The sequence below is a fragment of the Oncorhynchus mykiss genome, chromosome 15 (genome assembly GCF_057628025.1).
Source record: "Oncorhynchus mykiss isolate SJ-2025 chromosome 15, ASM5762802v1, whole genome shotgun sequence".
NCBI classification, from domain to species: Eukaryota; Metazoa; Chordata; class Actinopteri; order Salmoniformes; family Salmonidae; genus Oncorhynchus; species Oncorhynchus mykiss.
The window spans coordinates 80,637,367-80,661,563 of NC_143036.1; the positions used below are offsets into that span (position 1 = coordinate 80,637,367).

At 45.0% G+C, this 24,197-nt stretch overlaps 2 protein-coding genes and 1 long non-coding RNA gene across 5 annotated transcripts in view; 2 read left to right on the forward strand and 1 right to left on the reverse strand.

Moving 5' to 3' along the window:
- LOC118936571 (ras-related protein Rap-1b) overlaps window positions 1–6,726 on the forward strand; it is a 119,082-nt gene extending 112,356 nt beyond the window's left edge. For both annotated transcript variants that reach the window (XM_090201354.1, XM_090201355.1), the window contains exons 7-8: window positions 4,181–4,296; window positions 4,962–6,726. In XM_090201354.1, the coding sequence (XP_090057480.1) occupies window positions 4,181–4,267 (87 nt within the window). In that variant the 3' untranslated portion in view covers window positions 4,268–4,296; window positions 4,962–6,726. The remainder of the gene's footprint in view (window positions 1–4,180; window positions 4,297–4,961) is intronic.
- On the reverse strand, window positions 5,866–7,427 carry LOC149978212 (uncharacterized). Its single transcript, XR_016486925.1, has 2 exons — window positions 7,073–7,427; window positions 5,866–6,987 (listed from the first exon to the last, which is right to left on the reverse strand). It is a non-coding gene; the product is annotated as an uncharacterized LOC149978212 (long non-coding RNA).
- Window positions 7,428–13,878: 6,451 nt separating this feature from the next.
- The window catches only part of nup107 (nucleoporin 107), a 53,157-nt gene continuing 42,838 nt past the window's right edge, over window positions 13,879–24,197 (forward strand). The window contains exons 1-12 of one of the 2 annotated variants that reach the window (XM_090201347.1): window positions 13,879–14,129; window positions 15,684–15,781; window positions 16,054–16,146; window positions 16,488–16,600; window positions 17,574–17,709; window positions 18,651–18,754; window positions 19,276–19,403; window positions 20,690–20,738; window positions 20,913–20,984; window positions 22,637–22,725; window positions 22,816–22,894; window positions 23,888–24,001. In XM_090201347.1, the coding sequence (XP_090057473.1) occupies window positions 14,122–14,129; window positions 15,684–15,781; window positions 16,054–16,146; window positions 16,488–16,600; window positions 17,574–17,709; window positions 18,651–18,754; window positions 19,276–19,403; window positions 20,690–20,738; window positions 20,913–20,984; window positions 22,637–22,725; window positions 22,816–22,894; window positions 23,888–24,001 (1,083 nt within the window). In that variant the 5' untranslated portion in view covers window positions 13,879–14,121. Of the gene's footprint in view, window positions 14,130–15,683; window positions 15,782–16,053; window positions 16,228–16,487; window positions 16,601–17,573; window positions 17,710–18,650; window positions 18,755–19,275; window positions 19,404–20,689; window positions 20,739–20,912; window positions 20,985–22,636; window positions 22,726–22,815; window positions 22,895–23,887; window positions 24,002–24,197 lie in introns of both variants that reach the window. The other variant, XM_090201346.1, reaches the window with a different exon arrangement.

Genomic DNA, 24,197 nt, shown 5'->3' on the forward strand with positions numbered 1-24,197 from the left:
CTAAAATACTTCACATAGTCTAAAATACTTCACATAGTCTAAGATACTTCACATAGTCTTCAAATACTTCACATAGTCTTAAAATACTTCACATAGTCTAAAATACTTCACATAGTCTAAGATACTTCACATAGTCTTCAAATACTTCACATAGTCTTAAAATACTTCACATAGTCTAAGATACTTCACATAGTCTTCAAATACTTCACATAGTCTTAAAATACTTCACATAGTCTAAGATACTTCACATAGTCTAAGATACTTCACATAGTCTTAAAATACTTCACATAGTCTAAGATACTTCACAACTTCACATAGTCTAAGATACTTCACATAGTCTAAAATACTTCACATAGTCTAAGATACTTCACATAGTCTAAAATACTTCACATAGTCTAAGATACTTCACATAGTCTAAGATACTTCACATAGTCTAAGATACTTCACATAGTCTAAGATACTTCACATAGTCTAAGATACTTCACAACTTCACATAGTCTAAGATACTTCACATAGTCTAAGATACTTCACATAGTCTAAGATACTTCACATAGTCTAAGATACTTCACACAGTCTTAAGATACTTCATTCTTGTCGAAGATACTTCATTCTTGTTTTAAATACTTCAGTCTTGTCTAAGATACTTCAGTCTTGTTTTAAATACTTCATATTTGACTGCAACATTTTGAGAATATACAGTACCAGTCAAAAATGTGGACACTCATTAAGGGGTTTTATTTGTACTATTCTCTACATTGTAGAATAATAGTGAAGACATCAAAACAATGAAATAACACACATGGAATCATGTAGTAACCAAAAAAGTGTTGCACACAAAAATATATATTTTATATCTTAGATTCTTCAAATAGCCACCCTTTGCCTTGATGACAGCTTTGCACACTCTTGGAATTCTCTCAACCAGCTTCATGAGTTAGTCACCTGGAATGCATTTCAATTAACAGGCCCTATTTGGTAAAAGACCAAGTCCATATTATGGCAAGAACAGCTCAAATAAGCAAAGAGAAACGACAGTCCATCATGACTTTAAGACATGAAGGTCAGTCAATCTGGAAAATTTCAAGAACTTTGAAAGTCTCTTCAAGTGCAGTCGCAAAAACCATCAAGCGCTATGATGAAACTGGCTCTCATGAGGACAGCCACAGGAAAACAAGGCCCCGATTTACCTCTGCTGCAGAGGATAAATTATATTTACCAGCCTCAGAAATTGCAGCCCCCAAAAAATATTCACAGAGTTCAAGTAACAGACACATCTCAACATCAACTGGTCAGAGGAGACTTTTCGAATCAGGCCTTCATGTTCGAATTGCTGCAAAGAAACCACCACTAAAAGACACCAATAAGAAGGGACTTGCTTGGGCCAAGAAACACAATGGACATTTTGGTTCCAACTGCCGTGTCTTTGTGAGACGCAGAGTAGGTGAACGGATGATCTCCGCATGTGTGGTTCCCACCGTGAAGCATGGAGGAGGAGGTGTGATGGCGTGGGGGTGCTTTGCTAGTGACACTGTCAGTGATTTATTTAGAATTCAAGGCACACTTAACCAGCATGGCTACCACAGCATTCTGCAGCGATACTCCATCCCATCTGGTTTGCACTTAGTGGGACTATCAATTGTTTTGTAACAGGACAATGACCCAACACACCTCCAGGCTGTGTAAGGGCTATTTGACCAAGATGGAAAGTGATGGAATGCTGCATCAGATGACCTTGCCTCCACAATCCCCCGACCTCAACCCAATTGAGATGGTTTGGGATGAGTTGGACCGCAGAGTGAAGGAAAAGCAGCCAACAAGTGCTTTGCATATGTGAGAACTCCTTCAAGACTGTTGCAAAAGCATTCCAGTTGAAGCTGGTTGAGAGAATGCCAAGAGTGCAAAGCTGTCATCAAGGCAAAGGGTGGCTACTTTGAAGAATCTCAAATATAAAATATATTTTGATTTGTTTCACACTTGTTTTGGTTACTACGTGGTTCCATATGTGTTATTACATCGTGTTGAACGTCTTCACTGTTATTCGACAATGTAGAAAATAGTAGAAATGGAGAAAAACCCTTGAATGAGTAGGCGTGTCCAAACCTTTGACTGGTTCTGTATGTACAGTTGCCCTGAAGGAGTCAATCATCATCCATAAAGAAACCCTTGGGTGAGTTCTCACAGATGGAGACGTGATTTGTCCGTCTAGTGAATATTGTGGCCTGAGGTGTCATCTTGTCTGGTTGGGATGTGGGTGACGTCACTCACGCTGTCCACTGAGATCTGGTCTGAGCCTTGGGCCTGACTATAACGCTCTGACTGACTCTGAAACCATCTTTCTGACAGTGTGTGAATCGATCGAGTCTAACGGCACACTCTGCCATTTACATGGTCTTGCTTTTTGAAACCAAGACACCTGTGACTGTTCCTTAACACGATACCCATGGCTAGCCACTGTTTCTTAACATGATATCCATGGCTAGCCACTGTTTCTTAACACCATACCCATGGCTAGCCACTGTTTCTAAACACCATACCCATGGCTAGCCACTGTTTCTTAACACCATACCCATGGCTAGCCACTGTTTCTTAACACCATACCCATGGCTAGCCACTGTTTCTTAACATGATACACATGGCTAGCCACTGTTTCTTAACATGATACCCATGGCTAGCCACTGTTCCTTAACATGATACCCATGGCTAGCCACTGTTTCCGAACACCATACCCATGGCTAGCCACTGTTTCCGAACACCATACCCATGGCTAGCCACTGTTTCCGAACACCATACCCATGGCTAGCCACTGTTTCCGAACACCATACCCATGGCTAGCCACTGTTTCTTAACACGATACCCATGGCTAGCCACTGTTTCTTAACATGATACCCATGGCTAGCCACTGTTTCTTAACACCATACCCATGGCTAGCAACTGTTTATTAACATGATACCCATGGCTAGCCACTGTTTCTTAACATGATATCCATGGCTAGCCACTGTTTCTTAACATGATACCCATGGCTAGCCACTGTTTCCTAACACCATACCCATGGCTAGCCACTGTTTCTTAACACGATATCCATGGCTAGCCACTGTTTCTTAACATGATACCCATGGCTAGCCACTGTTTCTTAACACCATACCCATGGCTAGCCACTGTTTCTTAACATGATACCCATGGCTAGCCACTGTTTCTTAACATGATACCCATGGCTAGCCACTGTTTCTTAACACGATACCCATGGCTAGCCACTGTTTCTTAACACGATACCCATGGCTAGCCACTGTTTCTTAACATGATACCCATGGCTAGCCACTTTCTTAACACCATACCCATGGCTAGCCACTGTTTCTTAACACGATACCCATGGCTAGCCACTGTTTCCTAACACCATACCCATGGCTAGCCACTGTTTCCTAACACCATACCCATGGCTAGCCACTGTTTCTTAACATGATATCCATGGCTAGCCACTGTTTCTTAACACGATACCCATGGCTAGCCACTGTTTCTTAACACCATACCCATGGCTAGCCACTGTTTCTTAACACCATACCCATGGCTAGCCACTGTTTCTTAACATGATATCCATGGCTAGCCACTGTTTCTTAACACGATACCCATGGCTAGCCACTGTTTCTTAACATGATACCCATGGCTAGCCACTGTTTCTTAACACCATACCCATGGCTAGCCACTGTTTCTTAACACCATACCCATGGCTAGCCACTGTTTCTTAACATGATACCCATGGCTAGCCACTGTTTCCTAACACCATACCCATGGCTAGCCACTGTTTCTTAACATGATATCCATGGCTAGCCACTGTTTCTTAACATGATACCCATGGCTAGCCACTGTTTCTTAACACCATACCCATGGCTAGCCACTGTTTCTTAACACCATACCCATGGCTAGCCACTGTGTCTTAACATGATACCCATGGCTAGCCACTGTTTCTTAACATGATACCCATGGCTAGCCACTGTTTCTTAACATGATACCCATGGCTAGCCACTGTTTCTTAACACCATACCCATGGCTAGCCACTGTTTATTAACATGATACCCATGGCTAGCCACTGTTTCTTAACACCATACCCATGGCTAGCCACTATTTCCTAACACCATACCCATGGCTAACTTGTATCTAACTATTGTTGTCTCTCTCTGTGTTTCAGATCTTCTATGACCTGGTCAGGCAAATCAACAGGAAAACCCCAGTACCTGGGAAGACACGCAAAAAGTCCAACTGTCAGCTCCTCTAATACACAGCCGCTCTGTCGCACTGAGCCAGGTGAGAACCACTTGTAGGAGTCAGAATGCCACTGCCTAATTGAAAAGACAGTTGTAGGCATTTGGCTGTGGCCTCCTTGTCTTAAACCTGAGGAATATATTGAGTAAGAACTTCTCCCTCTCATATCAAGAGACATCAGGTGAGGAGAGTGCAGTTAGAGTGCAGTTAGAGTGTCATTAATGTCTCTTTCTCTCTCTCTCTCTCCATCTACCCACCTTATCTCTCTCTTCTCCTCTCTCTCTTCTCCTCCCTCTTTATCTCTCTCCTCTCTCTCTCTCTCTCTACCCACCTTCTCTCTCTCTCTCTCTCTCTATCTCTCTCTCTACCCACCTCTCTCTCTCTCTCTCTCTCTCTCTACCCACCTCTCTCTCTCTCTCTCTCTCTCTCTCTCTACCCACCTCTCTCTCTCTCTCTCTACCCAACTCTCTCTCTCTCTCTCTCTACCCACCTCTCTCTCTCTCTCTATCTCTCTCTCTACCCACCTCTCTCTCTCTCTCTCTCTCTCTCTCTCTCTACCCACCTCTCTCTCTCTCTCTCTCTCTCTCTCTCTCTCTCTCTCTCTCTCTACCCACCTCTCTCTCTCTCTCTCTCTCTCTCTCTACCCACCTCTCTCTCTCTCTCTCTCTACCCACCTCTCTCTCTCTCTCTCTCTCTCTCCCTTTCAGGTCTGATTTGCTGCTGTCTCTCTCAGCAGTGCCAGCATTCCGACGTGACTAAAACCTAACATGGAATGGACTTTCCTGTGTGGTGACGCCCCCTTTAACACCCAACAACCAACAAACAAACCGACCAACGGATTCAACGCTACAAATACATCAGAGTTTTTACACACAGATTAACCATTATCACTCTCCAGTGTCACGAGAACTAAGATTTCTACTTAGCAATATAGATATTCCAACTGAAATGGAAAAATTAAGTTCATAAAATAATAAAGTAAAACGAAATAGGTAAATCAGTCAATATGAACCGAAATAAAAATCCCGATCCCCTTACACACAGTGTTATTGCTAACGGAGACAGTAGCCGTAGAAACGGAATGTCTAGCCAGAATGTGCACGTTGCCACGGTGATGCGGTATTTATAAGCACCTCTATATTAGCCAGAGAGAAAAAGACAAAGTCCCCCAAAGAGGCACCTATATAGTTCAGTTCATACAGATAACTTGCTCCTGGGGGTTTATTTTCTAACTTTTTATTTTTATTTTCCTTCGATCATTCAACATCATTTCTCTGTCTTTTTCTGTCTTTTTTTTTTTTTTAAATGACTAGTTATGTCTCTACTGAGAGATGCTATACTGCGACAGCTATTGATGTGAGTTTTATTTGAGGAGTAAACCTGTGGCTACGACAGTGATTATTATTCTTATTATTCTTATTATATGTGAGTTTCATTTGAGGAGTAAACCTGTGGATACAACAGTGATGATTATGTGTGTAAAAAGAGAAAAAAAAGTATAATGTTTTTTTCAGTAACTATCATATTGTCTTTTAGCCTGATGATGTTGCCTTCAAATAGGTTTTTTTTTTCTTTTTTCTGGAGAATCTAACTATGATCCAATCATCTTTCTTTTCTGGAGAATCCAACTATGATCCAATCATCTTTCTTTTCTGGAGAATCCAACTATGATCCAATCATCCTTCTATGTCTTGCCTGGGTTTTCTTCCGTCTGAATTGGCACCCAAGTGTATTATATTTGACCAGAGCCCAATGGTTTCCCCTATTGGTTTCCCTATGGGTGTCCCTATTGGTTTCCCTATTGGTTTTCACTATTGGTTTCCCTATGGGTTTTCCCTATGGGTTTCCCTATGGGTTTCCATATTGGTTTTCCCTATTGGTTTTCCCTATGGGTTTCCCTATGGGTTTCCCTATTGGTTTTCCCTATGGGTTTCCCTATGGGTTTCCCTAGTGGTTTTTCTATGGGTGTCCCTATTGGTTTCCCTATTGGTTTCCCCTATTGGTTTCCCTATTGGTTTTTCTATGGGTTTCCCTATTGGTTTCCCTATTGGTTTCCCCTATTGGTTTCCCTATTGGTTTTCCCTATTAGTTTCCCTATGGGCCCTGGTCAAAAGTAGTACACTATATAAGGAATTAAGATGCAATTTTGGAGGCAGCCCTTGTGTTGTTTACAAAGATGTTTGTACAGTGGGGTTTTTCAATTGGGGTTGTGGTCAAAGAGGGACTGGACATTTTAACAAGCGACCAAACTTCTGAGACACCAATGGCCGACGTGACTGGGCGATCCTCATCATGTTTTTTTTGTTTTTTTAAACTTTATCCTTCCAAGGCCGTCTCTCATTGGTTGGTTTGTCCAGTTAGCCAATCCCCTCTCATGGAATCTGCGATCTACAACAGGAAGTATATATTTTCTTTTTTTTTTAATGAGGGTTTTTAATACGAAAAAAATAAATAAAATAATGTCATTGGTGATGTCATTCTCCACACTTCTGTTGTTGTAGAGCAGTGTTTCCCAAACTAGGTCCTGGGGACCCCAAGGGGGACACCTTTCGGCACTGCACAGCTGATTCAAATAATCAAGCTTGAAGATGATTTGAGTAATCTGTGTAGTGCTAGGGAAAGAACCAAAACATGCACCCAGGGGGGGGGCCCAGGACCGAGTTTGGGAAACGCTACTGTAGATTCTCACTGTACTCCCTCTCCTTTTCTAAGACAGCCTCTCTCCCCTTCTCCCTCCCTCCCACAGCCCCTATCTCCCCCTGTCCCCTAGCCTCTTTCCCTATCTCCCTCTGTCCCCTAGCCTCTCTCCCCTTCCAACCTCCCTCCCACAGCCCCTATCTCCCCCTGTCCCCTAGCCTCTTTCCCCTATCTCACTCCTCACCCCTAGCCCTCCCCCAGCCCCTCCCCCTCTCTCCCAGCCCCTCCCCCTCTCCCCCAGCCCCTCCCCTGTCCCCTAGCCCTCCCCAGCCCCTCCCCCTCTCTCCCAGCCCCTCCCCCTCTCTCCCAGCCCCTCCCCCTCTCCCCCAGCCCCTCCCCCTCTCCCCAGCCCCTCCCCCTCTCCCCAGCCCCTCCCCCTCTCTCCCAGCCCCTCCCCCTCTCTCCCAGCCCCTCCCCCTCTCCCCCAGCCCCTCCCCTGTCCCCTAGCCCTCCCCCAGCCCCTCCCCCCCTCCCCCAACCTCTCCCCATCTCTCCCAGCCCCTCCCCCTCTCCCCCAGCCCCTCCCCCTCTCCCCCAGCCCCTCCCCCTCCCCCTCTCTCCCAGCCCCTCCCCTGTCCCCCAGCCCCTCCCCCTCTCTCCCAGCCCCTCCCCTGTCCCCTTGCTTGCAATTGCATCTGTTGTCAGCTGAGGACATGAAAACCAAATATTGGATCCTGTCAGTAAAGAAACTTGCCTGTTAGTGACTATTTCACCTGTGTAATACTTGGTTCGACCTGTTTCCTGTCAGTCTGTCAGATGATGATGATGATGATGGTGATGAAGAGTAACCGTGTGGGGTTGTTATCTGTTCTATAGTGAATGTGGGGTTGAGGGGGGGACAAACTAATGTGTTTGAAAGCAGCAGGGAATAAGACTGAAATACAATAAGAACCACAGCAATGTAGAGATGATGATGATGATGATGATGGAGGAGGAGGAACAGGCAGAACTTGGATGAGACGGTGGGGGGGGGGGGGTACGTCCCTAATGGCACCCTATTCCCTACATAGGGCACTACTTTTGACTATAGCCCTATGGGCTTAGGTTGCCATTTGAGACGGAGGGGAGGGGGGGGTTAAAGTTGCACGTTTGTTGTGAGTTGCGTGACCTCTGTTGACCTCTTGTAAGAGAATGCCTTTGTCGCTTTGTGTTGCTGTGATGATAACCAACAGCATCAGTCCTGGTGGACAGACCGTGTGTACCATGTGTCCCCTCACAGAGCCACAGTGTTGGAAATGCAACAGCATCTGCCTATTAAGGGGAGGGGCTGAGGGAGGGACAACCACAGGGGGCGGGGCCAAATGTAAACTAAAAAGCCTTAATTGAAGTGGTGTATTTTGTATAACCCAGCATCTGTAGTTCAATAAATTGGATTGCCATGCAAGGGCGTTGCCATGACGCCGGCCCGCCGCCGGAATGTTCCGTGTTGTTGTTGTTGTTTTTAACCATACAGATTGTTTTATCTCTGTGGTTTAGCCATACAGATTGTTTTATCTCTGTGGTTTAGCCATACAGATGTTTTTTATCTCTGTGGTTTAGCCATACAGATTGATTTATCTCTGTGGTTTAACCATACAGATGGTTTTTATCTCTGTGGTTTAGCCATACAGATTGATTTATCTCTGTGGTTTAACCATACAGATGGTTTTTATCTCTGTGGTTTAGCCATACAGATTGATTTATCTCTGTGGTTTAACCATACAGATTGTTTTATCTCTGTGGTTTAGCCATACAGATTGATTTATCTCTGTGGTTTAGCCATACAGATGGTTTTATCTCTGTGGTTTAGCCATACAGATGGTTTATCTCTGTGGTTTAGCCATACAGATGGTTTTATCTCTGTGGTTTAGCCATACAGATTGATTTATCTCTGTGGTTTAGCCATACAGATGGTTTTATCTCTGTGGTTTAACCATGCAGATGGTTTTATCTCTGTGGTTTAACCATACAGATTGATTTATCTCTGTGGTTTAACCATACAGATGGTTTTATCTCTGTGGTTTAACCATACAGATTGATTTATCTCTGTGGTTTAGCCATACAGATGGTTTTATCTCTGTGGTTTAACCATACAGATGGTTTTATCTCTGTGGTTTAGCCATACAGATTGATTTATATCTCTGTGGTTTAACCACCTCCCCATCTCTGTGTCAAACTCATTCCACGGAGAGCAGAGTGTCTGGATTTTTGCTCCTACTTGATTGACAAATGAAGGTCACTGATTAGTTCGGAACTCTCACCTGGTTGTCTAGGTCTTAGTAAGGAACTCTCACCTGGTTGTCCAGGTCTTAGTAAGGAACTCTCACCTGGTTGTCTAGGTCCTAGTAAGGAACTCTCACCTGGTTGTCTAGGTCTTAGTAAGGAACTCTCACCTGGTTGTCTAGGTCTTAGTAAGGAACTCTCACCTGGTTGTCTAGGTCTTAGTAAGGAACTCTCACCTGGTTGTCTAGGTCTTAGTAAGGAACTCTCACCTGGTTGTCTAGGTCTTAGTAAGGAACTCTCACTTGGTTGTCTAGGTCTTAGTAAGGAACTCTCACCTGGTTGTCTAGGTCCTAGTAAGGAACTCTCACCTGGTTGTCTAGGTCTTAGTAAGGAACTCTCACCTGGTTGTCTAGGTCATAATTGAAAGGAAACCCCAAACCAGCAGACACTAGGCCCTCCATGGAATGAGTTGGACACCCTGCTGTAGTGGTACTGCGTTCGTCTGTATTCCTCTGTAGCTTTGAGGTAGAGGAGGGTGAGATAGTCAGATACACAGACCAAGACGTGAAGGAAAGTTTCAGAAATGTTCCTGCTCTGTAATGTAAATCTGGCAGTAAGCAGTTGAAAGACAGCACAGTTAGCAGCAGCAGCACCAGTTACACTAGGTACCATACTGCAGGAAGTCGGATGTCTTGTTGAATACAAGATCACAGCAGAGCTGCCCAGACTAGGGTTCATATAGAAGTCATCTATCACTCCATTGGCAGATATTCTGTTTCATGTACCTCTCTTGCCTACTCTCTTTCTCTCACTGTCTCTCCCTCACTATCTCACCCATTCTCTTTATCTCGCTCTCTCCCTCCCTCTCTATTGCTCTCTCTCCCACTCTCTTTCTCTCTCCCTCCCTCTCCCTCCCTCTCTATTGCTCTCTCTCCCACTCTCTTTCTCTCTTTCTCTCACTGTCTCTCCCTCACTATCTCACCCATTCTCTTTCTCTCGCTCTCTCCCTCACTCTCTATTGCTCTCTCTCCCACTCTCTTTCTCTCACTGTCTCTCCCTCACTATCTCACCCATTCTCTTTATCTCGCTCTCTCCCTCCCTCTCTATTGCTCTCTCTCCCACTCTCTTTCTCTCGTGCTCTCTCTCTCTCCCTATCACGATCTCTCTTTCTCTCTCTCCCTCCCTCCATATCTCTCTCTGTCAGGGGAAAAAGTCATTATCAGACAGTAGCTAGAGCAGAGCTGCCTGCTGAACAGTTAGACTCCATACAATACATATTCTACATCTCTTTGTGTATATAGAATCACAGAGCACATGATCTATTGAAAATATGCTTGCTGATCTCTACTCTGGAATAATTCAATGTCTTCTTTACTCCCGTGGATGACATGAGGATCTGAGGCCCTGAGGTACATACAATAAGCCAGTAGCACATTAACTCATCAGCTGCTCTGGGCCTCTGCTGCAAAATCTACAGCTAAGCTTAGTGTAACTGATATGCCTGTCGGGGATAGGTGGAAGCAGCTGTCAGATCAGAGAAATGGAGTCATTCGGGCCAATGATTGGACTCCTTGGGGGTGGGAATAAAGTAAGTCGGGCCAAGGAAGCGTACTATGGTTAAAATGATGAGGAACTTGGCCTGAAGTGACTTGCCCAGAGTGAGGTAACTCCATGGAGGTTCATAGCAGACTGTAACATGCAATGAGCAAATAACAGTCTGGTCCCTTGGGAGAGGGAGTGGTCATGTATCAGATGAACACACACACACACACACACACACACATATATATATATATATATATATATATATATATACTGCTCAAAAAAATAAAGGGAACACTTAAACTACACAATGTAACTCCAAGTCAATCACACTTCTGTGAACACTGATTGACAATACATTTCACATGCTGTTGTGCAAATGGAATAGACAACAGGTGGAAATTATAGGCAATTAGCAAGACACCCCCAATAAAGGAGTGGTTCTGCAGGTGGGGACCACAGACCACTTCTCAGTTCCTATGCTTCCTGGCTGATGTTTTGGTCACTTTTGAAAGCTGGCGGTGCTTTCACTCTAGTGGTAGCATGAGACGGAGTCTACAACCCACACAAGTGGCTCAGGTAGTGCAGCTCATCCAGGATGGCACATCAATGCGAGCTGTGGCAAGAAGGTTTGCTGTGTCTGTCAGCGTAGTGTCCAGAGCATGGAGGCGCTACCAGGAGACAGGCCAGTACATCAGGAGACGTGGAGGAGGTTGTAGGAGGGCAACAACCCAGCAGCAGAACCGCTACCTCCGCCTTTGTGCAAGGAGGAGCACTGCCAGAGCCCTGCAAAATGACCTCCAGCAGGCCAAAAATGTTCATGTGTCTGCTCAAACGATCAGAAACAGACTCCATTAGGGTGGTATGAGGGCCCGACGTCCACAGGTGGAGGTTGTGCTTACAGCCCAACACCGTGCAGGACATTCGGCATTTGCCAGAGAACACCAAGATTGGCAAATTCGCCACTGGCGCCCTGTGCTCTTCATAAGATGAAAGCAGGTTCACACTGAGCACGTGAAAGAGTCTGGAGATGCCGTGGAGAACGTTCTGCTGCCTGCAACATCCTCCAGCATGACCGGTTTGGCGCTGGGTCAGTCATGGTGATGGGTGGCATTTCTTTGGGGGGACGCACGGCCCTCCATGTGCTCGCCAGAGGTAGCCTGACTGCCATTAGGTACCAAGATGAGATCCTCAGACCCCTTGTGAGACCATATGCTGGTGCGGTTGGCCCTGGGTTCCTCCTAATGCAAGACAATGCTAGACCTCATGTGGCTGGAGTGTGTCAGCAGTTCCTGCAAGAGGAAGGCATTGATGCTATGGACTGGCCCGTCCGTTCCCCAGACCTGAATCCAATTGAGCACATCTGGGACATCATGTCTCGTTCCATCCGCCACCTCATCAGGAGCATGCCCAGGCATTGTAGGGAGGTCATACAGGCACGTGGAGGCCACACACACTACTGAGCCTCATTTTGACTTGTTTTAAGGACATTACATCAACGTTGGATCAGCCTGTAGTGTGGTTTTCCACTTTAATTTTGAGTGTGACTCCAAATCCAGACCTCCATGGGTTGATACATTTGATTTCCATTGATCATTTTTGTGTGATTTTGTTGTCAGCACATTCAACTATGTAAAGAAAAAAGTATTTAATAAGAATATTTAATTCATTCAGATCTAGGATGTGTTATTTTAGTGCTCCCTTTATTTTTTTGAGCAGTGTATATCGCCTTTATTTATCTAGACAAGTCAGTTAAGAACAAATTCTTATTTACAATAACGGTCTACATAAACACTGACAATGTGTTATCGGGATAAATATTCTCCCTGGCGTCCGTTCCACCACACATACCTTATAAATAAACCGTTTTTAAAACTGTCCATCCATTGTTCCTCTACAGTTATTGAACTACTTCTATACTGTCAGTATTGTCCTTTCTGTGCTGGAAACACCATGGGTGTGTATTAAAATGGCACCCTATTCCCTATATAGTGCACTACTTTTGACTAGAACCCTATGGGCCCTGGCACCCTATTCCCTATATAGTGCACTACTTTGACCAGACCCTGGACGCACCCTATCCCTATATATAGTGAACTACTTTGACCAGAGCCTGGACGCACTCAATCCCTATATAGTGAACTACTTATCACCAGAAACCTATGGAACCTGGTCAAAAGTAGTGCACTATATAGGGTGCCAGGGCCCATAGGGTTCTGGTCAAAACTAGTGCACTATGTAGGGAATAGGGTGCCAGTCTATGGACTTCTCCAGCCTCTGAGACGTTTGTCTCAGAAACACACAGCATCCTTGGAAAGCCTGAATCACATAAACAACACAACACACAACGGTGCTATTCTGGGTCTCCAGGAAACTCCGTGGACAGAGACACTTCCTGTTCTTCAACATGCAGGAAAATAACATGGACTTTGATTAAACATTGATGTGGCCCTTCACTCTCTGTCTGAAAGGGACTGCTGATGACCACATGGGAGAAAAAGTACAATAAAAATGAAAATATATATACTTTTATTTTATGTTTTAAAGACTAATTGTGCCAAAGTGAAACATTCTGGACACATAGCCATATGCTATTGTATAACTTTACGTGCTACAAGTTCATGTTTAATACATTGCCATGATATCAAGAAAGAATGCTTTGGTAAATGAGATGATTTAAAGAAGGGTTGGCCGAGAGAATAACCTCTTCATGAGTAAAATTAAAATAAAATACGGACGTTTAACTGTTGCTGCCCGAGGGTGGCGCTATAGGAATGATCCGTTATTGAGCGCAACATGACTACTCTTTACAGCCTGTGGAATAGATGACGCTCAGCAGTCATAGAGAATCATAGAGGCCTGTAATGGCCCAAATACCAGTTTTATAGCATGTGTAGCTCCATTGAAGTGCTTCAGCACCATTGTAATGTAGTTAACTGGGTGAGACTTCCAACTGTATTATCTGATCCCTCCTGATGACTCTGATTGAATCATGTCCCAACCGGGTCATCAGGAGGGATCAGACAATCGAGAATAAGAAAATGGACTACTTCAAGTAGAAATTGCCTCAATGGCGCTGCCCGGTGTGCTCACAGACGATATAATGGCTCAGATATAAAAACATGAATTCTCTATCTTATCTCTATGGCAGCAGCTGTTTACGGTCATCAGTCCAAAGTAATCGAGTAAAATCTCAAATATAATTTATTAACTAGTAAACACTGATTTGCCCAATTTAAAATGACTTTATTTAGATTTTGCGAATGATTTTGAGTCGCAAAAGAATGGGATATTGGCTGTATTTAATGGGCGGGGGTGTATTAATGAACAGTATTGGAGCTCGATTGTAATTCCTTGTCGAGCGGGAACCAGAAGTAGAAACTATCAGACTGGAGTAGTTTACTGTGGAGTTAATATCCTGCTGTCATGGACTGGTAAAACGCTTCTTATGCTGATATAAAAATATGAATTACAGGGATATATGTGACCTTGTTACAGTATTTAGTGAGTGTACTACATAAGTACGCTGTCTGTAGATTTGTAACGGCAGGTATGGGACATGTGTTAGCAATATTAGCTTGCTAAGCTAGTCGTTTGAACGTGTCTTGCAGCTGTCTAAGCAAGTGGTTTGTTTGTACCACCAGCTAGTTAACTAATGGGTCTTTATAGTAAATCACGTTTTATTTCATTTGAAGTGTTCAGTAACTTGTGACTTGTTTAACGGGATATATTGTTTCTGGATTACAGGTAGCTAGCGTAATTTTAGCATCTGGTCTAGTGCAGCTTCAGCGGCATGTATCTTCATTCAGTTTCCCCATAGAGGATCCCCCCCCGATTTAGTTTAGTGACTGCCAGACACCCACTTATTTTTCAGTGTCCATTGCGTATATTAATTTCTTCATCCCCAGGATGCGTATTAAAGTAGTGTAGTGGAGGTAACGTTTCACGTAAAATCAATTTTATAAGGCTGATGGAATAGATCAGGTACCGTTTTCCCTAGAGCATTTTAAGACTAAGTTAGAATGAATCTGTAATACATGTTGACGTGTTTGCCAATCGAGTTTCAGTTGTGCAATTTCACATCTAAGATGTGTTGGTGCAGTATTTCTCAAGTAAAAAAATAATAATTGCAATGTGTTGTCTTATGTAAACAGTCAGCTGCTAGACAGAGCAATCACCACAGCTGTTCACCCCATGTTAGTTGTCAAATCAAAACTCAAACTTCATTTACCTGTTGTGTGACACGCAAAAGTCCAAACGCTGTTTTAGACGAGACTGACTTTATGACCAAAAATGATCCTATTTACACCGTGTAGTCAATTTGGACACTAGAATAAGCGAACTGTTTCTGATTCATATCGATGTGCCACACGGGCTGTTTTCAAAAGGGTTTGTTGCTTTATAAAGGCAGTCGCTGTTTAAGATGCTTTTGGAGAACTGGGCCCAGAATGTTTAGCTTAAAATACTGCTACTTAACATTTTAGGCGCAGCGATGTGCACACGGCGGTAGAGGCCTACGTACAAATGTTCCAGAATGCAATTTGCAGGAAAACGTTGTTCAGAGGCTTCATGGACAGATATGGAAATATCCAATAGAAATGTAGAACGAAGGGAGATCTAAAGATGCAACAACTATCATGAGTTGCTAACAATGACTTGGATAAAGTCTTTGGTTGCTTGACAACGAAAGAAAACAAATTAGAATAGGAGAATGCGTATGAGGAAGCCTTAATACAATAATTTCCTCTACGTTTCTGTTGTCAGATTTTGGCTATAGGCTACTTTTGAAGCAAGGTAAGCCATTTTAAGGAACAGAGGAAAATATAGCAATGTTATTGATAGGCCTAACCGTCTTCTGGTAGATGGAAAGGCTTTCCTAAAAAAAACTTCTCAATTAAATTATAACTAGCTACAAAGTATCTTATGCCTTAGGCAGAATGATGATATCTTGATTGTTTGCATCCATCCAACATGTTTCCTCTGCGTAGGGACCAGAATGAGTTGCTGTCGCCTATTGTACGAGATGCCGAAGTGACCAGAGCAGCACGCCGAAAGAGTTCAGTTCAGAAGAAGGCTCAATTCAACTGTATCCTTATTGGGCCATTGTCATGGTAAACCTACCTACCTGTTGTCTATGTTACACCTGCATTACTAATGCTCATTGGTAAACCTACCTACCTGTTGTCTAGGTTACACCATTTAAGACCTGCATTACTGATGCTCATTGCTCACACACACCGTTGCTCAGACTATTAGTTAGCTAACAGAAGTCTCATGGGGCTGTTATATGACTGCATAAGGTGTGTCTTTTAGATAACGGTAACTAGCCAGTTATATTCCCTGACCGTTGTTGTCCAGTCCTTTCTCCTCGTGATGACAACCAAGGTAGTACCACCACACCTGCCCGTTCCCTGCCCTGCTACACACCTGGATCCCTCTTCAAACAGTCCTGTAAGTCTGTCCTCTTCAAACAGTCCTGTAAGTCTGTCCTCTTCAAACAGTCCTGTAAGTCTGTCCTCTTCAAACAGTCCTGTAAGTCTGTCCTCTTCAATACCAACACAGCCCTCTGGCTCTGCTATGAGAGCATTGTTTGGTTAAAGGTAAAAGTGGTGTCAACCACGATAAAGACATCGAGATAAAATAAGACATATGGTCCAGTTTGTTAACCCGGACTCTCACCATCCACTAGCTGGTGTCTCCCAGAATGACCGGAGACGAGGCTATACTGTTGTAACAGATTGTACTCTATTGTAAATTGCAGTAGTGGTGATTCCTCCTCCCTCTCCCTACAGTCACCCCGAAGAGTGCTGCTAGGAACCCAGATGTGTCGGCCATCTTGGGGACAGGGCGCAGGACTCCTCGTTTCATCCATACGCCACGACCTCCCCTGGGCACTATGAGCATGGTGAGGAGATGGATACCAGTCTTGACTGGGTGTTTTGTCTGCTGACAGACACTGTGTGGTTCTGTCTCTCTCCAAAGAGGGGATCCGGAGACAGAACAACCGAGCCAATAAATAGCCAATTAAACCACACTGCATCACCATTCATCAGTTGTTGACACTTATTAAAGGTAGACTCAGTGATATGACGTAGATAAAGTAAACAGTATAGTGGGTCAATTTTCTACAGCAACTAAAGAGCGTTGGAGCGCGAGGCTAAACTTCTCCACTGTTTTGGTCATGTAGCTACCATGTTGTAAGAGTGTGAAGCGAACCCCGTGCAGATACTGTGTGAGAGGGAAGTGTTGCATCTTGCTCATCGCAATATCTGCGATGCTGCTCGTGCAAAACGTCATTTCGCTGACTCTACCTTTTAATCAAGTATGCATCGTTGAGGCCGATCCACACGCTGGTTGTTTCTGTGTTTTTGACTGCGTCTCTTGTCTCCCTCTGGGCTCCAGAACCTGGATCCACACGCTGGTTGTTTCTGTGTTTTTGACTGTGTCTCTTGTCTCCCTCTGGGCTCCAGAACCTGGATCCACACGCTGGTTGTTTCTGTGTTTTTGACTGCGTCTCTTGTCTCCCTCTGGGCTCCAGAACCTGGATCCACACGCTGGTTGTTTCTGTGTTTTTGACTGCGTCTCTTGTCTCCCTCTGGGCTCCAGAACCTGGATCCACACGCTGGTTGTTTCTGTGTTTTTGACTGTGTCTCTTGTCTCCCTCTGGGCTCCAGAACCTGGATCCACACGCTGGTTGTTTCTGTGTTTTTGACTGTGTCTCTTGTCTCCCTCTGGGCTCCAGAACCTGGATCCACACGCTGGTTGTTTCTGTGTTTTTGACTGCGTCTCTTGTCTCCCTCTGGGCTCCAGAACCTGGATCCACACGCTGGTTGTTTCTGTGTTTTTGACTGTGTCTCTTGTCTCCCTCTGGGCTCCAGAACCTGGATGACAGTGACTGGACCAACAGCCTGTACCCGTCTCCTCTGTCCGGCCTGGGACTGGGGGACACCAGCTTTACTGACGACATCAACATGTCCTCTGTAATGCTGAAGGAGGAGGATCCTGGAGAGGCTGGTCAGATTCATTTATTTTCTCCCTGGTTGTTGATTGATTTTTAATATCACTGCGGTTCCGTTTCCCAGGTTTCCCAGCCAGGTCTGAAAATCAGCACATATAACTGACTACAAGGTCCAGATTTGGGGAAAGGGGAGAGGGTAGTGGCTAGGTGTCGTTCTGTAAATGTTTAGAATTTATTTTTTAACCTTTTTATTTAACTAGGCAAGTCAGTTAAAGAACAAATTCTTATTTTCAATGACGGCCTAGGAACAGTGGGGTTAACTGCCTTGTTCAGGGGCAGAACGACAGATTTGTACCTTGTCAGCTTGGGGATTTGAACTTGCAACCTTTCGGTTACTAGTCCAGCGCTCTGGCTACCCTGCCTCTAACCACTAGGCTACCTGCCGCCCCAGAATAGAATACAACGCTGCCAGTCCTATCTCAGACACTCCTCCACTGCTGACCTCTGACCCCCTCCCCTCTGTGTCCTGCAGCGTCAGTCAGTCTGTTCCCAGAGTTCCTCCAGTCCTATCTCAGACACTCCTCCACTGCTGACCTCTGACCCCCCCCCCTCTGTGTCCTGCAGCGTCAGTCAGTCTGTTCCCAGAGTTCCTCCAGTCCTATCTCAGACACTCCTCCACTGCTGACCTCTGACCCCCCCCCCTCTGTGTCCTGCAGCGTCAGTCAGTCTGTTCCCAGAGTTCCTCCAGTCCTATCTCAGACACTCCTCCACTGCTGACCTCTGACCCCCCTCCCCTCTGTGTCCTGCAGCGTCAGTCAGTCTGTTCCCAGAGTTCCTCCAGTCCTATCTCAGACACTCCTCCACTGCTGACCTCTGACCCCCCCCTCCCCTCTGTGTCCTGCAGCGTCAGTCAGTCTGTTCCCAGAGTTCCTCCAGTCCTATCTCAGACACTCCTCCACTGCTGACCTCTGACCCCCCTCCCCTCTGTGTCCTGCAGCGTCAGTCAGTCTGTTCCCAGAGTTCCTCCAGTCCTATCTCAGACACTCCTCCACTGCTGTCTTTGACCTGCTGGGGGAGTATGAAGCCATCTGTCAAGACAAGGTACCGCTTTCTCACTTCCCTCAACCAACTTCCCTCAACCAACTTCCCTCAACCAACTTCCCTCTTCTGTGTGTGTTTTAGAATCCGTGTGTGTGTGTGTGTGTTTTAGAACACGTGTGGGTGTGTGTGTTTTAGAACACGTGTGTGTGTGTGTGTGTGTGTGTGTGTGTGTGTTTTAGAACACGTGTGTGTGTGTGTGTGTGTTTTAGAACACGTGTGTGTGTGTGTGTGTTTTAGAACACGTGTGTTTGTGTGTGTGTGTTTTAGAACCCGTGTGTGTGTGTGTGTGTGCAAGAGTTTGTAGAGCAGGAGGTTTGCTCCTCAAACGTGGGTATGTGCGAGCGTATGTGTGTGTGTGAGTTATTGTGTGTTTTATATGCAGAGCTGTGTGCAGCCTTATGAACACAGTGATAATGGTTTATGTATAGCTATGCTGCCCTTATGAACACAGTGATAATGGTGTATTGTATAGCTATGCTGCCCTTATGAACACAGTGATAATGGTGTATTGTGTGTACCAGGTGGGCATGCTCCAGAGGCTGGTATCGAGGGCAGCTCCAGGGCAACAGAAGTCCTCTAAGACTGCTGGTATGAGATGGCTTTTACAGCAGGAGATGGTCACCTGGCGCCTCATCACTTCTCTATACAGGTTAGTGTCTGTCTCACGGTCTGTCTGTCTCACGGTCTGTCTGTCTCACGGTCTGTCTGTCTGTCTGTCTCACGGTCTGTCTGTCTGTCTGTCTCACGGTCTGTCTGTCTGTCTGTCTCACGGTCTGTCTGTCTGTCTGTCTCACGGTCTGGTCTGTCTGTCGGTCTGTCTCACTGTCTGTCTGTCTCACTGTCTGTCTGTCTGTCTGTCTGTCTGTCTGTCTCACGGTCTGTCTCACTGTCTGTCTCACTGTCTGTCTCACTGTCTGTCTCACTGTCTGTCTCACGGTCTGTCTGTCTCACGGTCTGTCGGTCTGTCTGTCTCACGGTCTCAAGGTCTGTCGGTCTGTCTGTCTGTCTGTCTCACGGTCTGTCTGTCTGTCTGTCTCACGGTCTGTCTGTCTGTCTCACGGTCTGTCTGTCTGTCTGTCTGTCTGTCTGTCTGTCTCACGGTCTGTCTGTCTGTCTGTCTCACGGTCTGTCTGTCTGTCTGTCTCACGGTCTGTCTGTCTGTCTGTCTCACGGTCTGTCTGTCTGTCTGTCTCACGGTCTGTCTGTCTGTCTGTCTGTCTGTCTCACGGTCTGTCTGTCTGTCTCACGGTCTGTCTGTCTGTCTGTCTCACGGTCTGTCTGTCTGTCTGTCTGTCTGTCTCACGGTCTGTCTGTCTGTCTCACGGTCTGTCTGTCTGTCTCACGGTCTGTCTGTCGGTCTGTCTCACGGTCTGTCTGTCTGTCCCTTCCGTTCTCTCTCTCTATCTCTCTCTCTCTCTATATATATATATATATATATATATATATATATATATATATATATATATATATATATATATATATATATATATATATATATATATATATATATATATATTAGGGCTGTGAATTACCAGGGAACTCACAAAACGATATCATCACAATACTTACACGCCGATACCAAATGTATTGTGATGTCATTGCGATTCGATGTTCCAAACACATGCTCACCACATGTCTGCTGCAGAGGGACAAGAGAGAGAGACATGTTTTAATGCTGAACCAATTGGCTCCCTATTTTAAAAAGATAGAGAACAAACTGTGAAGGAAAAGTTTAGGTGTAGGTACAGCCGACTAGCGCAACAAAAAAAATGTATAGCTAAATGTCGCTACGGTATGTCGTCCAAAACAATATCCCTATCTACATGTAACTATCTATTTTTGCATTCGTTTTCCTCATCACTACATAGAGGAATGGTGTTGCTATGGAGACGCGTGGTTTGACTTTGTTACATCACTGTGTCCCTCCCCCCTCAGAGACAGGATCCAGTCAGAGCTGGAGGATGACATCATGATGGATGTGGCTGTGAGTACTCCTCTACAACTATGATGTCGTTAGGGAACTACAGGTGTTTCTGTGCTGTGTGATGGAGAGAGAGAGAAGGAAATGGAGTAACCGTCCTCTCTCCTGTGTGATGGAGAGAGAGAAGGAAATGGAGTAACCGTCCTCTCTCCTGTGTGTGTGACCATCTCTCCTCAGGCTCCCGGTGTTAGTGAGAAGGTGGTGATGGAACAACTTTTCCAGAGAGATGCTGTAGTACGCCAGAGTCAGGTTAGACTCTCTCTCTCACACACATACACACACACACATAAAAACACATACAGTACCAGTCAACATGTTCTACATTGTAGAATAATACTGAAGACATCAAAACTATGAAATAACACATATGGAATCATGTCGTATCCAAAAAAAAGTGTTAAACAAATCAAAATATATTTTAGATTCTTCAAAGTTGTCACCCTTCGCCTTGATGACAGCTTTGCACAATTTTGGAATTTTCTCAACCAGCATCACCTGGAATGCTTTTCCAACAGTCTTGAAGGAGTTCCCACATATGCTGAGTGCTTGTTTGGTTGAGTTTGGGTGATTGTGGAGGCCAGGTCATCTGATGCAGCACTCCATCACTCTCCTTATTGGTCAAATAGCCCTTACACAGCCTGGAGGTGTGTTGGGTCATTGTCCTGATGAATAACAAATGATAGTCTCACTAAGTGCAAACCAGATGGGGGCATATTAGTGCAGAATGCTGTGGTAGCCATGCTGGTTATGTGTGCCTTGAATTCTAAATAAATCACTGACAGTGTCACCAGCAAAGCACCCCCACGCCATCACACCTCCTCCTCCTCCATGCTTCACGGTGGGAACCACACATGCGGAGATCATCCGTTCACTTACTCTGCGTCTCACAAAGACATGGCGGTTGGAACCAAAAATCTCAAATTTGGACTCATCAGACCAAAGGACAGATTTCCACCGATCTAATGTCCATTACTCGTGGTTCTTGCTCCAAGCAAGTCTCTTCTTCTTATCGGTGTCCTTTAGTAGTGGTTTCTTTGCAGCAATTCGACCATGAAGGCCTGATTTCACGCAGTCTCCTCTGAACAGTTGATGTTGAGATGTGTCTGTTACTTGAACTCTGTGAAGCATTTATTTGGGCTGAAATTTCTGAGGCTGGTAACTCTAACTTATCCTCAGCAGCAGAGGTAACTCTGGGTTTCCCTTTCCTGTGGCGGTCCTCATGAGAGCCAGTTTCATCACAGTGCTTGATGGTTTTTGTGACTGCACTTGAAGAAACTTTCAAAGTTCTTGATATTTTCGGTATTGACTGACCTTCATGTGTTAAAGTAATGATGGACTGTTGTTTTTCTTTGCTTATTTGAGCTGTTTTTGCCATAATATGAACTTGGTCTTTTACCAAATATCTTCTGTATTCCACCCCTACCTTGTCACAACACAACTGATTGGCTCAAACGCATTAAGAAGGAAAGAAATTCCACAAATCAACTTTTAAGAAGGCACACCTGTTAATTGAAATGCATTCTAGGTAACTACCTCATGAAGCTGGTTGAGAGAATGCCAAGAGTGTGCAAAGCTGTCATCAAGGCAAAGGGTGGCTACTTTGAAGAATCTGTTTTGTTTAAAAACTTTTTTTTTTGGTTACGACATGATTCCATATGTGTTATTTCATAGTTTTGCCGTCTTCATTATTATTCTACAATGTAGAAAATAGTAAAAAATAAAGAAAAGGCCTGGAATGAGCAGGTTTTCTAAAACTTTTGACTGGTATTGTATACACACACACACACACCTCCTCCCCTATTATCTGTCTCTAGTGGTACAGTCCTGTTTGGTCTGATGGATGGTTGTAATAGAGACCATTTGTAAAGTTTTAAATCATCGTTTCACCTCCTCTCTCTTAGTTGGTTGTGGATTGGTTAGAGAGTATCGCCAAAGATGAAATCGGGGACTTCTCCGACAACATTGAATACTACGCCAAGTCTGTCTACTGGTAAGTAGCTGGAGTCATTTGAGAGAGACGGGCGCTTGCGTGTCGTTAGGAAGACCATGTGCCTTGGCTAATATTCTGTTTGACTTTCAGGGAGAATACCCTTCATGCTCTGAAACTGAGGAGAAACACATCCAGCACAGGCTTCAATGTTCCCCTGGTTACTGAGCTGGTAAGAGGGACTTTTAGGCCTGCTCTTCACAGGCTTCAATGTTCCCCTGGTTACTGTTCCCCTGGTTACTGAGCTGGTAAGAGGGGCTTTTAGGCCTGCTCTTCACAGGCTTCAATGTTCCCCTGGTTACTGAGCTGGTAAGAGGGGCTTTTAGGCCTGCTCTTCACAGGCTTCAATGTTACCCTGGTTACTGAGCTGGTAAGAGGGGCTTTTAGGCCTAATCTTCACAGGCTTCAATGTTCCCCTGGTTACTGAGCTGGTAAGAGGGACTTTTAGGCCTAATCTTCACAGGCTTCAATGTTCCCCTGGTTACTGAGCTGGTAAGAGGGACTTTTAGGCCTAATCTTCACAGGCTTCAATGTTACCCTGGTTACTGAGCTGGTAAGAGGGGCTTTTAGGCCTGCTCTTCACAGGCTTCAATGTTACCCTGGTTACTGAGCTGGTAAGAGGGGCTTTTAGGCCTAATCTTCACAGGCTTCAATGTTCCCCTGGTTACTGAGCTGGTAAGAGGGACTTTTAGGCCTAATCTTCACAGGCTTCAATGTTACCCTGGTTACTGAGCTGGTAAGAGGGGCTTTTAGGCCTGCTCTTCACAGGCTTCAATGTTACCCTGGTTACTGAGCTGGTAAGAGGGGCTTTTAGGCCTAATCTTCACAGGCTTCAATGTTCCCCTGGTTACTGTTCCCCTGGTTACTGTTCCCCTGGTTACTGAGCTGGTAAGAGGAGCTTTTAGGCCTAATCTTCACAGGCTTCAATGTTCCCCTGGTTACTGTTCCCCTGGTTACTGAGCTGGTAAGAGGGGCTTTTAGGCCTAATCTTCACAGGCTTCAATGTTCCCCTGGTTACTGTTCCCCTGGTTACTGAGCTGGTAAGAGGGGCTTTTAGGCCTGCTCTTTACAATCTCACACTCTCTCCTACATACACATGCTCTGATGCCATGATAGGGAATACGTTGTTTTACTTAGAACAGAAAGTAACTCTGTGTGTCTGTAGGACCCTGACGCCCCCATCAGACAGAGACGTCCCCTGGCAGACCTGGACAGAGAGGATGATGCCAGACTGCTGAAGTACCTCTTCACCCTCCTCAGAGCGGGCATGACAGACGAGGTGAGAAACGGGAGACACTCTCAAATGGCACCATTTGTTCCCTGTTCACTGTTATTGACCAGGGCTCATAGTTCTCTGGTCACAAAAGTAGTGCAGTGTATAGGTAATAGGGTGGCGTTTTGAGACCGGTCTCAGTACAGCGCCACCTGGTGGATGGGAGGGTTACACTTAACTGGTTTCTAGTCACAGTGACGTG